Source organism: Geotrypetes seraphini, chromosome 1, assembly GCF_902459505.1.
Source record: "Geotrypetes seraphini chromosome 1, aGeoSer1.1, whole genome shotgun sequence".
NCBI lineage: Eukaryota > Metazoa > Chordata > Amphibia > Gymnophiona > Dermophiidae > Geotrypetes > Geotrypetes seraphini.
Window position 1 is genome coordinate 262,553,383 of NC_047084.1, and position 17,728 is coordinate 262,571,110.

Below are 17,728 nucleotides of genomic sequence, written 5' to 3' on the forward strand. Positions count from 1 at the left end.
TTTTAATCCTAGGGGATGTAATGCCCTTTTTAGAAGAGAGACTAAAGAAACAATTTCTATAAACTAGCAAGCAAAAATGTCTTATAATCTGCATCGCTGAAAGTCATTAGTTGCCTCCAGACACTTTAGATGAACATGACTAATATAGAGCAACAGAACAATTTAAATTCTTCTCTGTGAGTTCCCTTCATAAGGAATAAAGCTTCCTTTGTATTCAAGGAAGGAGGATTTGGAACAAACCATTGCTTAAGTACACACGATGAACTGGAAATCATTGGCATAACAGAAACATAGTGGAATGATGAAAACAAATGGGACACAGTACTACAAACTATACAGAAGAGATAGAGTAGGGCAGAAAGGTGGTGGTATTGCCCTATATGTTCAGGATGGAGTAGAAACTGTTAGAGAGGCTACAACGGAAAGGACAGAGAAGCTGGAGTCCCTCTGGATCAAGATTTCTAGACTTGGCCTTTACTATCGACCCCCCAGGACAGACGGAGGAGACAGACTCAGAAATGATAGAGGAAATTAAACAAGAATGTAAGACAGGTAATGTATTAATCATGGGAGACATCAATTTCCCCGGGATAGACTGGAACCTGGGAACCTTGAACTGCGGCAAGGAGGCCAAGTTCCTGGAAGCTCTAGGGGACTGCTTCCTGGAACAAATGGTGGGAGAGCCGACGAGAGGAAACGCCACCTCGGACTTGGTCCTAAATGGCATTACGGGACCGTCAAAAGAAGTAGAAGTCACGGTCCCGCTGGGGACAAGCGATCACAACATGATCAACTTTAAACTTGACATCGGGAAAGGGAAACATACCAAAACCTTAACCACGACCTTAAACTTTCAAAAGGGAAGATACGATAGCATGAGAGCCATGGTGAAACAACGGCTCAAGAAAAAGATGGACAAAGTTAAAACGGTAGATCAGGCATGATCCCTACTGAAAAATACTATCACGGAAGCACAAAATCTCTACATTCCACAGATTTCCAAAGAAAGGAAAACTAAAGGCAAAGGAGAACCGGCATGGCTTACTAGAGAGGTGACGGAAGCCATAAAAGAAAAGAAGGACTCCTTTAAAAAATGGAAAGCACGAAAACAACCGAAGCTTGTAACAAACACAAAGATGATCAGAAGAAATGTCACAAGGCAGTGAGGGATGCCAAAAAGGACTATGAGGAGAAAATAGCGCAAGAGGCCAAATATTTCAAGCCCTTCTTCCAGAAAGCGTTCGACAGGGTTCCACATGAAAGACTTCTCAGGAAACTACAAAGCCATGGAACAGAGGGAGATATACTAAGATGGATAGGCAAATGGCTGGAGAACAGAAAGCAGAGAGTTGGCCTAAATGGGAAGTTCTCAGACTGGGAGAAAGTGACTGGCGGTGTGCCCCAGGGCTCGGTACTTGGGCCCATCTTATTTAATATTTTCATCAATGACCTAGAAGAAGGAACATCCAGTGAGATCATCAAGTTTGCAGATGACACAAAGCTATGCCAGGCAATCAGATCGCAGAAGGATATTGAGGAACTCCAGAGTGACTTGTGTCAGTTAGAGAAATGGGCGGAGAAATGGCAGATGAAGTTTAATGTGGAAAAGTGCAAAGTAATGCATTTAGGCAGAAAGAACAAGGAACACGAGTATAGAATGTCAGGTGCAACTCTGGGTAAGAGCGAACAAGAAAAGGACCTGGGTGTACTGATAGATAAGACCCTGAAACCATGGGCACAATGTGCAGCAGCGGCAAAGAAAGCAAATAGAATGTAATGTAATGTAATAAAGAAAAGAATCACGAGTAGATCAGAGAAAGTTATAATGCCGCTTTATAGAGCAATGGTCAGACTACACTTTGAATACTGTGTCCAACATTGGTCTCCCAACCTAAAGAAGGATATAAAACTGCTGGAGAGGGTGCCGAGACGAGCAACGAAGCTAATAAAAGGTATGGAGAACTTGGAATATGAAGAATGACTTAAAGAGACTGGGATTGTTCTCCCTTGAGAAAGGAGACTGCGAGGGGATATGATCAAGACTTTTAAAATACTGAAAGGAATCGACAAAATAGAGTAGGAAAAAATTTATTTACAATGACCAATGTGACACGGATAAGAGGACATGGACTGAAGTTAAGGGGGGACAAGTCCAGGACAAATATCAGGAAGTTCTGCTTCACGCAACGAGTGGTGGACACCTGGAATGCTCTCCCAGAGGAGGTTATTGCGGAATCCACCGTTCTAGGAGGGATATGGGTGACTTAAATTACGCCAGGTGTATACCTGGTTGGGCCTCCACATATGCGGATCGCTGGACTTGAAGGACCGAAGGTCTGATCCGGAGATGGCAGTTCTTATGTTCTTATAGAAAACACCCCTTGGAAGGAAATGCTTATGAATCAGAATTTCTATAAGTTATAAAAACAGCTTGCAAGAAAAAAGTTTAAATGTTAGTTAAATGGTTCAAAGGACAAAACTTCTAAAAAGCTGACCATTAAGTCAAACTTCAATGAGGACTGGACTGTGCACCACAGAACAGATCTGCAATACAGCTTTGAGGAACAGCACTATATTGAGATACGCTATTAGGGAGAACTTTTCTAAAGGGTTTTGAAAACATAGTAACATAGTAAATGATGGCAGATAAAGACCTGAACGGTCCACCAGTCTGCCCATTAGTTATATCCATTAAAAATGCATAATTAAATTAACTTGTATCTTCTTTGATATTTCTGAGTCATAGACTGTAAAGTCCACCTGGTATTGTCCTAGGTTCCAAATGCTAAAGTTGCCGTCCAAGCTCACACCAACCTATCCAACCATCCTGTTTGATGGAAATCTACCATTGAGTCTGACCAGTAACATCCCCATGTACCAAGTTAGTAGAGTTCCCACTGATGCCCTTCCCAACCCATCCTACATCAAATCACCACATATGGAATACAGACTGTGCAAGTCTGTCCAATACCGGCCTTAGCTCTTTAATTTACATTCTTCGTTTTCTAATTAGAGATCCTCTATGTTTATCCCAAGCTTTTTTGAATTCCATCAACATTTTCCTCTCTACCATTTCCCTCGGGAGGGCATTCCAGGCATTTACCAACTTGTCCATAAAAAATAATTTCCTAACATTGCTCCTGAGCCTTCCTCCCTGCAACCTCAAATTATGCCTAGTTTTACCATTTTCTTTTCTCTGGAAAAGATTTGGTTCTATATTAATATCTTTCAAGTATTTAAACTTCTGTATCATATCTCCCCTGTTTCTCCTCTCCTCCATACTATACATATTTAGGTCTTCCAGTCTCTTCTCATACTTCTTTTGGTTCAAACCCCTTACCATTTTCATCACCTTCATTACCACTAAGGCTCTTAAAGAACTTAGGGCTAAACCTTGGAGTAAACTTACTTGATATTTTTAACTTGCTTTAGGATGTAACTCTAAGTACCTTAACACTCAATATTCATTAGATTCTGGCCTAAACTGTGGAAGTAGAATGTCTCCTACAAAAAGTTGCGTGGCTATCACCTGCTCCAAATATCTTGTGCATTTAATATGACCTCTTCAAAAGCCAAGCTGCAAGACAGCAGGGAGTTAGGTTTTTCACCATCACCAGTTTTCGAATTAAAAATATCCTATCTTTTGGAAAATAGAAATCGTAGATCTATCTGAGAACATATGAGGTCTGAAACCCAGTGCCTCTTGAGCAGTCCAGAATTAAAAAGAGATTAAGTTCTTACCCTCCTAATATCTTTTCTAGTAGATGTGTCATTCTGGACGGACAGGTAATATCTCCATGCTCGCGAGCCATGCAGAAGGCATTCACTTCAGTTTGTGAATCCCTCCTCCTTCACTAGAGGGCTCTGCTGCCCCCTTCAGTTTGTACCACAGAAGGTAATAGCCCAATATATAAACATATGTGAAGGAGGGGTATAGAGAAACTCCCTGAATTACAATTCTGTTCTGCTCTGATAATATAAAAGGCAGGCAAAAAGTAGAGCATCTCGCCTTGGGATATATGCAGTCAAACAAAAAGGCAAGGAAAGAGTCTTTCCAACCAGTGATAACTCTTTATTGTAAAACAATGGTCCCAACAAGGATCCCAGTTTCGGCATGCAAAGAATGACTTCTTCAGGGGACACTTAGCTGAATCAATGCTGAAAGAAAAAAAACGCTTCTGTGGTCAAACTGCTCCATTTATGATACTCCACAAGACGAGCAGAAGTGACAGAGATCAAGAAGATCACTTTCCAAGTGAGAAACTTTAGATGAGTAGATGCCAGTGGTTCAAAATGTGGCTTCATCACCCTGGCTAGGACTACATTATGATCCCAGATAAATGAAGGCGGCTTGAGCAGATGTTTGGAGATGAAAAGACTTTTCATAAACTGGGAAACAAGTGGATAAGTGGCCAGAGGTTTATTGTTGACAGTAACAAGGAAAACACTAAAGTGAGCTCTGACCGAAGTGGTTTTAAGTCCAGAATTGGATAAATGGAGCAGATAATCCAACACTGAAGGAAGAGAAGAGGAGGAAGCATCTTGGTGATGGAAATTATAACACAAATGGAAGCGTGTCCACTTCTATTGAAAGCATTGCTGAGTAGAAGGTTTTCTGGAAGCAGCTATAATGGCTTGTACTGAGTCAGAAAGATTAAAATCTGCTGAAGTCAGACTGAGAGGTACCAAAGCTGTGAGGGTACAGAGATTGCAGATTGGGATGTAAAAGAGATCCTTGACTATTAATGAGCAGAGATGGAAAGATCTATAAAGGAACTGGTTCTCAATTGAAGTAGAAGGGAAAACCAAGATTGTCTGGGTCATCGAGGAGCTGTCGGCATCGTGGTGGCTGATTCATGGTTGAGCTTGATTAAGGTCTTTAGAATGAGAGGGATTGATGGAAATGCCTAGAGGAACTTGTTTGTCTAATCCAGAAGAAACACATCTGCTTCGAGACTATGAGGAGAGTACTGTCTGGAGCAGAATTGAGACAATTTGTGGTTTTGGGGAGACACAAACAGATCTATCTGAAGAGTCCCCCATAGTAAGAAGATGTAGCACAAGACTTTGGAGTTGAGTCTACTCGTGTGGCCTGAAGTAATCTGCCAAGCTTGTCAGCTAGAGTATTCTATTTCCCTTGAACATATATGGCTTTGAGGAATATGTTTCGAGAAATTGCCCAGTTCCAAATGTGCTACTCCTTGGCCACTGTGAGAACAGGCTACTGGGCTTGATGGACTATTGGTCTGACCCAGTAAGACTATTCTTATGTTCTTTTATGCTCTGCTTCTTGATACAGAGGAAGAGAGCCTACTCCTCCTTGTTTGTTGATGTAGTACATCACTACCTGATTGTCTGTTTGAACAAGGTGAACTTGACTGGAAAGACTCTCCTGAAAGGTTTTTAGAGCATTTCGAATTGCCCGCAGCTCTAACAGGTTGATGTAGAAGCAGACCATTGATCCTGAGTTCTGAGACTGTCCAGGTGAGCTCCCCAAGCATACATGGGTGCATCCGTGGTAAGAACTCTGATGTGGAGAGATATGAAACAGCAGACCCTGGAGAGATTTGTTGGATCCATCCACCACTGAAGAGATTCACGAAAAGGTGAGATGACTGTGATCCTTCAGGATAAAGGATCGAAAGCTTGACATCATTGATATGCTAGGGTCCATTGAGCTGATCTAAGATGAAGATGTATGAAGGGGGTCACATGAACTGTGGATGCTAAGTGCCATTTGAGTCACATATTCTGTCTCACTGAAATAGAGTGTAGAGAGAAGACCTGATTGCACAGATGAAGTAAAGTGTCTTGTCTTTGTTGAGGGAGAAAAGCCCTTAGAAGCGTGGTGTCTAGAAGGCTCCTATGAATTGTAATAGATGAGAGGGTTGAAGCTGCATCTAGGGGAAATTAACTTTGAACCCTAGAAGCTGGAGAAAGGTTATCATCAACTGTGTTGCTGAGGCAATGTAGCTTTTAACAACCAATCATCTAGAGATAGAAACATCTGGAAACCCATGAATACACAGGGTTTCTGCCAATATCACTAGGCACTTGGTGAATACCCTTGGAGAAGCTAGGCCAAATGGCAGAACTTTGTATTGAAAGTGCCATTGAGCTATTAGAAAATGTGGAAACTTTCTGTGATCGGGATGAATGGATATGTGTGTGTAAGCCTCTTTGAGGGCTAGAGAGCACAGCCAATCATTTCTTCTAGAAGTGGATATAGGATCCCTAAAGAGAGCATGCAAAACTTTTCTTTGACTAGATATTTGTTTAATGTTCGTAGATCGAGAATTTAAAAAAGACCTCCCATCTTCTTTGGTATTAGGAAGCATCTGGACTTTTCTGAGAAGGGGAAACTACTTCTATGGCATTTAGTTAAAGTTAGAGCTTCGATTTCCTGAAGAAGAAGAGACATCTGTTGAGAAGTGAAAAGGACTCTCTTGGAGGGTGATTTGGGGAAATGGTTACAAAATGGAGAGAGTAACCCTCCTTAATTACTTTGAGGACCCAGGAGTCCGTAGTGATGAGAGTCGTGTTGATGATACAATTGAAATCGACCTCCGATGGGTTGGGGAAGAGGCTGAGAAAATTCCTTAAATGCCTTTTTTTATGAGCATGAAGCTTAAATATGCCTGTGGATGTAGATGTTCTGAAAGATGATTTAATATTTGCTCTTTGCAATAAAAACATTAAAATACAAATACAAGTCTATAGTACAAATGTGATAGTCCAACCGGAACCTACATGCAATGTTCCCTCTAAGCTGTGCGCTTGTGCACGCGCATACTACTTGCTGAACCCGTGCACACAAATTAAAATAGCGCGCACAAAAAAAATAAATTTTTGCCTAAAATGATTTTCACTGCTAAAATGAAATGTTGCAGAAGACCAGCTGTTCCGATTTTCCATTTATTACATTTATTGAAGCGCTAAAATATAAATTTTAAGTCATTCACGTCATTCCGTTATCTTTGGCAGTTGAACTTGACACGTCACGTGCCCCATAGGGCCATAGCCTATGGCCCATAGGATATGAAACACTTCTGATTCTTTGACTTCCTGAAGTTCTGCCATTTCTGTCAACGAGTACTTAATACTCTACTTTAAGTATCGGCCAGTCAATTCAAATGAGTATAGGACATCATTTGGTGAGATGCTACAGTTGGAAGCATGTGATGCTACATCAATAGTAACAGAAATTAGGGAATTCTATAGAAAACATGAACTTGACCTGAATAAAATGGTTATATTCACCTCAGATGGTGCCTCTGTTATGTTGGGCAAAATAGATGGTGTTGCAGCACAGCTGAGAAAAGACATTCCACATTTAGTGCAGCAACATTGTGCTGCACATCAGGAAGATTTGGGACTTTCTGATTCATGGAAAGAAGTAAAATTGATGAAAGAAGTAGGAACTGTGTGCACAGTGTTCTGTCAGTCTTCTACTAAATGATGCAAATTTCAAGAAATGGCAGATGCATCTGAATGTGAATCAATTGCTTTCAGACCTCTGAATGAAGTGTACTAGTTATCTAGACACTTTGCACTTAAAGCAATTATTCAAAATTATGATCCCCTGTTAAAATATTTTGAAGAAGACAAAGATAATGATCCTATTGCAAAGTACTGCTATAAGAAGCTTAACAGTGAACAATTTCATATTACACTTGAAGTTTTCAATGATGACTTATCAGAACTGGCTTCCTTAACTATGGCATTTCAAAAACGTGGTTTGACACCATTGGAAGCTTATCATCTTGCACAGGATAAATTGAACAAACTTTGAATGCAATACTTAGGCGACAAGGTTAAGTGGAGTGATAAAGTCAACAGTCTTCTTGACAACAGGATGAGGTCTGGAGAAAAAGTTTCAGTGGATACTAATTCCATATTAACCTTCATCAACATCCTATGTTTGCATCTGGGTGAAAGATTTCCTGAAAATGAAGTTAAGGAATGGTCTGCTTTTGACTGTACAGCAATATCACAATGCGACTGACTTCGGAAAAGGAGATATCAGATCTCTTTGTTTAAAGTATAAACAATTTCTTCCGGAGGAAAGTGTTATTATTCAGCAATACAATGACTTTAAATTCCTTGTTGCAGAAAAAAATCAAAAGCAATCTGATAAACAGCTTTCCAGATATGACGAAATTTGCATTTCAGAATGATCAATTTGCAGATTTAGCAAAATTGATGGACATTGGTGCCACATTCTTAGCATCTAGTTCAGATTGTGAGCGTGGTTTTAGTCTAATGAACAATTTGAAGACTAAACAAAGGAATTGTTTACATTTAGAGCATTTGGAAATGCTGATGCGTGTTAAGAGGCTCAACAGATCTTGACAGAATTTATTCGGACTGGATAAATATGAAAGATCGCAGGGAAAAACTTTGAAAACTAAATTGCTGTTATTTTCTAAATTTTAAGTATAAAGTTCAATGATACCTTATTTATAGGTAGCGCTCAATGAAACATTTCAATGAAACATAATTTATGTTTATTGAAATGAGACTTTATGTTACATAAAGTGTAACTAATATAAAGTATAACTAAAATTACATTTTGTTTTCATTAATTCAGACTAAACTCAAAGAACTGCCCATAAATGCCCATAACTGAACTCCGGGCACTCTGGCAATCATTTTTATAGCGCACACAAGTTTAGTTTTTCTTTAAAATGCGCACAGATGAAATTTTTTGCACACACAGCCTATGAAAACTTAGAAGAAACATTGCCTACACGGTCCATGTTTCGGCGAACACGCCTTCCTCAGGGGTCCAGATGATTTAGGGTACACATATAGAAGAACAGACTAAAAACACTGGACTCTTGAGGAAGGCATGTTCGCCGAAACACGGACCGGTTGAACTATCATATATGTACTATATACTTATATTTGCATTTTAATGTTTTTATTGCAAAGAGCGAATAATAAATCATCTTTCAGAACATCTAAATCCATAGTCTTTTGTTTTTATCGTTGGATTGTTCTCACTGTGGAATATTGGGTCTTCTTTTTGTTTCTTGTTGTGTTGGGCTTAAATATGCCTCCCTGCTCAATTGAGACTTGGTTTTCCAATTGGTTCTGGAGCATAATTCCAACACAGTCTGCCCATCTCCATCTGTTGAAGACAGAGCAATACTGTAGAGCTATGGATGCACAGTTCCTTTATAGGATAAAGCTAATAAGTTTTTAGTCTCTGTCTCCATCTGCTGGTCAATGGCATAGTCCACAGGGTTTGGACTGGTCTGGAAGGAGCACCAAAGAATTACCAAACAATACCCGATTCATGTTATGTATTCATATATTTAACCTACTAGCTTGTTATATAAAAGAGCTTAAAAATAATACATGAGTTTACCTCTATACAATGTGGAACATAAAAAGAAGAGTTCAGACCTTAATATCTCTTACTCTTTTTCTCCAAGTCTACAATCCTACATAAAGTTTTCATATGGTTTTTCTGGCTGTATCCACTGCTCTTTCCCCTTTATCCCTTCTACTTCATTACCCTCAGTTTTCCCATTTCCCTTTATACCCTATCCTAGCCCTACTGATGTTTGTTGTGCCTTAAGATGAAAGCTGTGCTCTGTCCTTTTCTCACATCAGGCAGCATTATGGGGTAAAGATCTAGAACAACTGCTTACGCCTACTACTTATGGGGAATTTAGGAAACGCCTAAAAACTTATCTGTTCCTGAAGTATTTAATAATAATAATAATAACAGCTTATATACCGCAATACCGTGAAGTTCTATGCGGTTTACAAAGATTAAGCAAAGGTACAAATTGATTGACTTTAAGAGGGGAGGAAGAAAGAGGGTTAACAGGACAGGAAATCCATTTTTGAGGAGAGAGTGATCAATAGAACAAGTTAATCGCTATAGAGGGGAGAGAGAAGAGAGGATCAGTTGTCTAGATACTTTAGGAACAGGTGTGCTTTCAGACGTTTCCTAAATTCCTCATAAGTAGTGGGCGAATGTTCTAGGTCTTTACCCTATGATGCTGCTTGGTGCGAGAGAAGATGTTCATGGTGTTTTTTCAGTTTACAACCTCTCACTGGGGGGGAAACGAAGTTGGAATGTGAGCTTCTCTTGTGTCTGTTGGCTGAGAAGACGAAAAGGTCAAGTTATATATTTAGGGGCAAGTCCGTGTAGTGCTTTGAAGCAGAAGCAGGCAAATTTAAACTTTACGCGCGCCTCCATTGGCAGCCAATGCAGCTGCCGGTAGTAGGGTGTCACGTGGTCAAACTTCCTCAGCCCAAAGATCAGTTTGCATCAATTGTAAACGCTGCATGTTATTTTGGGAAATTGCTAAATAGACGATGTTACAGTAGTCAAGTAGACTCAGTACGAGGGATTGGACTAGGGTTCTGAATGCCTCTGTATCGAAAAAAGCTTTAATGGATCTGAGTTTCCAGAGAGTGAAAAATCCCTTTCTGATCAAGGAGTCCACCTGGTTTCTCATGGTTAGGCACTGATCCAAAGTTATACCTAGTATCTTTATGGTAGGTTGGATAGGGTAATTAAAATTATTGATACATAGTGGTGATTTGGTGTCAAGCGGATGTGGCAAAGCAACGAAGAAAGTTGTCTTTTCTGAATTAAGTTTGAGTCTAAAGGTTATCATCCAGTGCTCCATCACGTTTATGGCTTCTGAAGCTTTAGGAATAGTTTCAGAGATAGAATTAACGAATGGGATGATGATCGTAAAATCATCTGCATAACTAAATAGTTTTATCCCTAACTGGGTTAGCTGCGTGCCTAGTGAGGACATGTAGACGTTGACGAGCAATGGAGATAGCGGAGACCCTTGTGGCACACCGGATGGATTGCTCCAGGTATCTGAAAGTTCATAATTAAAACGTACTTGATAAGTGCGGGACATAAGGAAGCCACGGAACCAATTCAGCACCTCGTCCCTGATACCAATGGCATCTAGGCATTGCAGCAGTTTCCTGTGGTCTATTAGATCAAAGGCAGAACTCATATCGAATTGCATAACCAGGGCATTAAGGCCCTTACTAAACAGTAGGTGCAGATTGTCTAAAATAGCCGCAATTACTGTCTCAGTACTGAATAACGGTCTAAAACCGGATTGAGTTTCATGTAGGAGAGAGAACTGATCCAGATAATCCATCAGTTGGGTGTGTACCAATCCCTCCATAATTTTTACAATAAACAGAATGGATGCTACTGGTCTGTAGTTGGATATTATAGCTGAAGATTCTTTTTGATTTTTTAGAATTGGGGTTATTATTATGTGACCATTATTAGTTTTTAGGTTATGAGCCAAATATTGCATCAATGATAGTTTAAATACTAAAGGTGCCGCTTTCATGATTTCTGGGGGGCATGAGTCCAGAACGCAATAGGATTTAGAGTATTTGTTATATAGTCTATTGTAATTGTTCCACTCTAAATCTTGAAAGGAGCTCCAGATCATGTCTGCCGGTGTATCATTTCCTTGGGTGATAGGTATCGGATGATCACTAGGGTCGTTTGTTGAACAATGAATTCTAAGATTTTTAATTTTTGAATCGAAGTGTAGTGCTAAGTCATTTGCAGAGGGTAACTTAGAGTTGTGTGTGGGTGTGGTGTAGCGAGCGGTGTCAAATAAATTTGTGATCAGGTTGAATAGCTCTTTTGTATTGATTCCTTGTGAACCATTACAAGATGAGTTGATTTTAATTGAGTAGGATGCTTTACGTTTGTCTTTTATCATTTGTTTGTAGATTTTTATGTTAGCTCTCCATTTGTTACGGTCTGTTAGTTCTCCTGTTTTTTTCCAAGTTCTTTCTAGTCGTCTAGCTAGTTGTTTCAGTTTTAGAAGTTCGGTGTCAAACCATTTGTTATATTTATTTGCATTGCTTTTGCTATTGCGTATAGGGGCGATTTTATCTAAAATGGATGTGCTGGTTGTCATCCAGTGATCCCAGAAATCGATTCCTTCTTCTATCTCTGATTGCAATTCATATTGTGACCAGAAATCTATTGGATTAATATAGCCTCTGGTGTGATGTTCTCTTTTTATTATTGGGCGTGTTTTAGATTTAGAATAAGACCAGATTAGCTTGAAATAATAAGTAAATTGATCAGACCAGATATCATGACACCAGGTGCCTTTACGTATAGAGATGGCAGGGTTTGGGATGTCCTTTGTACATGGCTACCATATCTAACTGATGGCCTTTTTCATGTGTTTGTGTGGGTAGAGGGAAGTTGTAATTGAGTAGGGATAGAAAGTTTTTAAACTCTTTCGCGTTTGTATTGTCCTCTTCATCTAGGTGTAAGTTTATGTCTCCTGCGATGATATTGTAAGAAGAACCGAGTGAATTGTTTAGGACAAATGCACAGAAGTCTTCTTTGGCTTTTGGCCAGCTTTTTGGTGGGACATAGAATAATATGCATGATAGGGATTCTTCTAGATGACGGTTGCTAATTTTACAGGCTAGAATTTCTAGGTGGTCGGTCATTTTGGAATCTAATAGTTCGAACTCAAATCTATCTTTAAGAATAATTGCTAGACCTCCTCCTTTTTTCCCCACGCGGTTTAGCATAAGAATTTTAAAATTGTCTGGTAGGAGGTCAATTATTATTGGATCATCTTCTGATAATAACCATGTTTCAGTTAGTAAAAGGCAGGCTATTTGCTTGTTAATGATCCAATCATTAATTAGGAAGACTTTATTCCTGACAGATCTATTTAGGCAACTAACCTGCACAATCTTATTCCACATTAACTGATCCCTAGAGATGTTAATCACTAGCTTTTAACTTTGTTAACTCCACTTAATTTGTAGCATTTTTAAATCATTGTAAACCACATAGAACTTCACGGTCCTGTGGTATAAACTGTTATTATTATTATTCCTATTTTCTTGCAGTTCTTTTCTTGCTTAAATATTTTTTATTTTAGAATGTAAACTGCCTGATCTTCTAGCTAGCACAGGCGGTATAGCAAGTATTGATAAATGATCCCACCTTTCTTTTTGCAAATATTTAAGGTGACTGACAAGTCGTTAGCACTTAAAAAAACCAAAACCCAACTCTAAGATGACAATTTCCTTGTAAACTGTAAGGGAAAAGTCTCACAGACAGAACCATGGATTCAGCAATTTACAATATCTTCCTCATGAGCTCTGTGCAGAAAGGGAGTAAAATAACTCCAAGTTTTCTATCTACAAATATTTAGGCGAGATACTTACAGTGGTAAGGTTTTCACATCGAGACTGGATAGCTTGGATGAAAAGGCCACTAGCAGCAGAATTCCTGTGAATTGCACTAATAAAATCTTGCACTGGAGGTTCATGGGATAGAGTGATCAGATCCTGAACATGGTTTACTATAACCCAGGTTAAATGCTCCGAATCATGCAGGTTCTGGCACTAGAAAAAAAATTCAGTTTGAATACATCTGTAGATATAAGAATATTCGACAGTAATTTTTAAAAATTCATAATGATCACATAACATGAATCTAAAAATAAAGTATAATGCAGTAGCTTATATCAGTCTGAAAAGGTTACAAAGTCATTTCTAAAGTTCTGAGCCTCCACTGAACCACAGTGAGGACAATTATTTCAAAGAGAAGAAGTCACAAAACACCATTTCTCCAGTCTCAGTAAGGTCAGTGTTGCTGACTCCGAAATTAGAGAGAGACTGGACAAAAGTGGAATTCATGGGAGAGTTGCAAGGTAAAAACAGCTGCTATCCAAGAGTGACATAGATGCTCAGTTCACATTTGCAAGTACACACCTGGATGATCCCCAAGCCTTTTGGGATAACATTCTATGAATATATGAGTCAAAAATAGAACTCTTTGGACAACAAAAGAGCTTATTTTCCTCATCTCTTCTGGAATTTCCTTTGATCATGGCATAGTGTTCTTAAAGAAATTTCATAGTAACTACTGTATTTTTTGCTCCATAAGACGCACTTTTTTTCCACCCAAAAGTGGATGTAAATGTCAGTGCATCTTGAAGCGAAGGTACTTTTTTAAAAATACCCCACCCAAAGTATCTTTTTAAATGTCTGTGCCCCATACGGCTTTCCCTAGCGTCAGTGAGCACCTGAAACTCTTTTGTTGTTGAGCCTCTCTGTCACTGCGGTATAGTTTGTATCCTGGAAGCACAGTGTCCCAGATGTTTTCCTCAATCCACCATGTTTCTGTGATGCCGATGATGTCAACATTATCTTTTTGTGCCATAGCTTCTAATTCACCCATCTTATTCCTTAGGCTCCTTGCGTTCGTGTACATACACTTGAGTTTACGACCCGTTCCTTTCTTGCATTTCCTTCCCTCTTGTGTCCCTTTCAATCTGTCTTGCTTGTGATCCAGTGGGCCTTCTCCTATATCTTCCTGCACGTTATCCTCTGATGAGTCTTACCCTCTTTCTTCATGCACGGTATCCTCCGGGTATACTGGTTCCCGAACCATCGACTCTCTCGGTCGACTGTCGGCTTTCCCCTTCTTCCTAGTTTAAAAACTTCTCAACTTCTATCTTGATGTTGCTTGCAAGTAGCCTCGATCCGTCTCTGCTGAGGTGGAGTCCATCTTTCCTGTATAAGCTTGCTCTTCCCCCAGAACACCATCCAGTTGCACACGAAATGGAATCCTTCTTCCTCACACCAGCGCCGCATCCACGCGTTGATTGCTTGCAGCTCCATCTGTCTCTTCTCATCTGCCCTGGGTACCGGCAGGATCTCCGAAAATGCTATCCTCTGCGTTCTGGTCTTCAGCTTCCTTCCTAGCATCCGGAACTGGTCCTTCAGTACTTTCCTGTTGTAGTTCCTGTTGCTCACGTTGTTCGTCCCCATATGGATCACCACCACTGTATCTTCTTCTTCCACACTGTCGATGATCCTGTCGATGCAGTTCACTATGTCTTCTACCTTGGCTCCCGGTAGGCAGGTCACCAGCTGATCCAGTCTTCCTCCCGCTATGTGGCTGTCGACTTGTCTGATGCTGGAGTCCCCCACGAAGATTGCTGTCCTCTCTATCTTCTCTTGATTCTCCAGCCACAGGTCAGTGTCCCTGGTGTATGTCCATCTCTCCTGCCGCAGGTCCATATCCTTCGTTCTCACTGTTGTGTCATCCATTTCTTCGTGGTGGTTGTCTGTTGGATGGTCCACACTCTCTGTAGGTGTCTTTCAGCAGTTCCACTTTTGCTGGTGATTTTCCATGGCCTCCCTGTATGCCTCTTCTATGAATTTCTCCAGCTCTCGGACTTCTTCCTCGATGGTGTCCTCTGTCTCGATGTTCTCTGTGTTTCTGTCTTCCTCCTCCATTGCTTGAAGTGCCTCCAGTTCCAGTATTCTGCCCTCCAGGAGTCTGACTTGTTTCTTCAGGGTCTCCAGTTCTCCGCATCGAGCGCATACGTAAAACCGCCTCCCAGAGGGGAAGTAGTCATACATATGGCAGACGGTGCAGAAAACTGGGTAGCTCAACATCTTGCTTCTGTCTGCTGCTTCCATTGCTGCCTTCTTGCTGGTTTGCTGTGGCTGTTCTCTTTGTCTGCCTGGCTATGTCCTCTGCGCCTGCTGTGGTGTCCTTTTGTTCTCCTTTAGCATCTGTTCTCAGTGAGCTTTGGTGGTCGACGGCAGGGGTGGATGGAGCTAACTCTCGCCAATTCCCCCCTGTAGTCTCCTGTCTCTTCTTCCCCTCGTGCGATTTTCTGTTCTTGCTTTGTTTTGCTTCCCTTTAGATGGAATAATGTTTTGATGTTTTTTTTTTAATTCTTTATTTGTTTTCAAATTAAACAACAAGTGCACAAAAGAATATATTACAACAAATTATTCCAGAATAGCACTTTGATATCTGCCATATAAACATCTAGTAAAATCAATAACCCCCCCTACCACCCACCCTTCATCATATTTGCAATGAATGATATAATTTTCCCATAATAAGATATTTGACAAGGGGGGTGGTAGGTGGGTTTATTTTATTCATCATAAAATATAAATAATTTAACATTATATTTTGCTTTATTGTATGCATTTCCCAAAGTAAAGGGAAGGAGGGGGGTTATAATTGAGTAATAGTTGACATACTTATTACTTATTAAGTATTATATGCTGTTTAAAAATTATAGTAAAAGAGTATATAATGAAATGTTATATTTACAGTAAGGTATGAAAGAATGTCAAGTGTATGCTTAATGAATTTGTATGAATTTAGATTGTACACTTGTTATATGAAAAATGAATAAAAAACTTAAAACATGAAAACATATTTTCAATAAAAATATACACATATTATATATCATAGTATAACATAATATGTAACATTATTTCTAACTCCCTCCCCCCTTTAGTGTGCTAAAAAAAGAAAATGAAAAGGAGAAGAGAAGAAGTGATGACTATTCACTACAATATTTTTGATATTAAAGTTATAGCTCTCAATTTTGAGAGTTTTGTTTGTTTGTTTTTATAACAAGAAGAAAAAAAGAGGGGAAAACTACACCACAAACTGAATATGTAAAGACCAGAGTGGAATTGTCCAAATAAGAGAGATAGAAACATAGAAACATAGAAAAAGACGGCAGAAAAGGGCTATAGCCCACCAAGTCTGCCCATTCCAAATACCCGCCCCCTGGTTTCACTCCCTTAGGGATCCCATGTGAATATCCCATTTTCTCTTAAAATCTGACACGCTGTTGGCCTCAATCACCTGCAGTGGGAGTCTGTTCCAATGATCCACCACTCTTTCGGTGAAGAAGTATTTTCTGGAGTCGCCATGGAACTTCCCTCCCCTGATTTTCAGCGGATGTCCCCTGGTGGTCGAGGGGCCCATGAGGTAGAAGATATCTTCTTCCGACTCGATACGGCCCGTGATGTACTTAAACGTTTCAATCATGTCTCCCCTCTCTCTTCGTTCCTCAAGTGAGTACAGCCTCAGTTTATTCAGTCTTTCTTCATATGTGAGATCCTTTAGCCCCAAGACCATCCTAGTGGCCATATGCGTTGAACCGACTCGATTCTCAGCACATCCTTCCGGTAGTGTGGTCTCCAGAATTGAACACAATATTCCAAGTGAGGCCTCACCATGGATCTGTATAGCGGCATCATGACTTCAGGTCTCCTGCTGACAAAACCTCTACGGATACAACCCATCATTTGCCTTGCCCTGGAGGAAGCTTTCTCCACTTGCTTGGCAGCCTTCATGTCATCACTAATGATCACCCCAGATCACGTTCCGCTGTGGTCCTGGCCAAGGTCTCACCATTTAGTACGTAAGTTCTGTGCGGGTTTTTCTTACCCAGGTGCATTACCTTACACTTTTTAGCATTGAAGCCTAGTTGCCATGTTGCTGACCACTGTTCCAACAGCAGTAGATCCTGCGTCATATTATCAGGCAAACTGCTTTTACCTACTATGTTGTAAAGTTTGGCATCGTCGGCGAACAGTGATACCTTTCCTCTAAGTCCTTGGGTCATATCTCTTATGAATAAGTTGAATAGAATCGGGCCCAAGACCGAGCCCTGCGGCACTCCACTGATCACGCTTGACATTTTGGATGGGGTACTGTTTACCACCACCCTCTGAAGTCTACCACTCAGCCAATCCTCAACCCATGTAGTTAGAGTGTCCCCTAATCCTATCGATTTAGCTTGTTCAATAGCCTTCAGTGTGGGACGCTATCAAAAGCTTTACTGAAGTCTAAATATACCACATCCAGTGCCTCCCCGGCGTCTAGTTGTCTAGTAACCCAGTC

At 40.2% G+C, this 17,728-nt stretch overlaps 1 protein-coding gene across 6 annotated transcripts in view; it reads right to left on the reverse strand.

Moving 5' to 3' along the window:
- Nucleotides 1-17,728, reverse strand: part of HTT (huntingtin) — an 831,912-nt gene that overhangs the window by 274,775 nt on the left and 539,409 nt on the right. For all 6 annotated transcript variants that reach the window (XM_033950363.1, XM_033950354.1, XM_033950401.1 and 3 more), the window contains one exon: nucleotides 13,219-13,398. In XM_033950363.1, coding sequence (XP_033806254.1) covers nucleotides 13,219-13,398 — 180 coding nt within the window. The remainder of the gene's footprint in view (nucleotides 1-13,218; nucleotides 13,399-17,728) is intronic.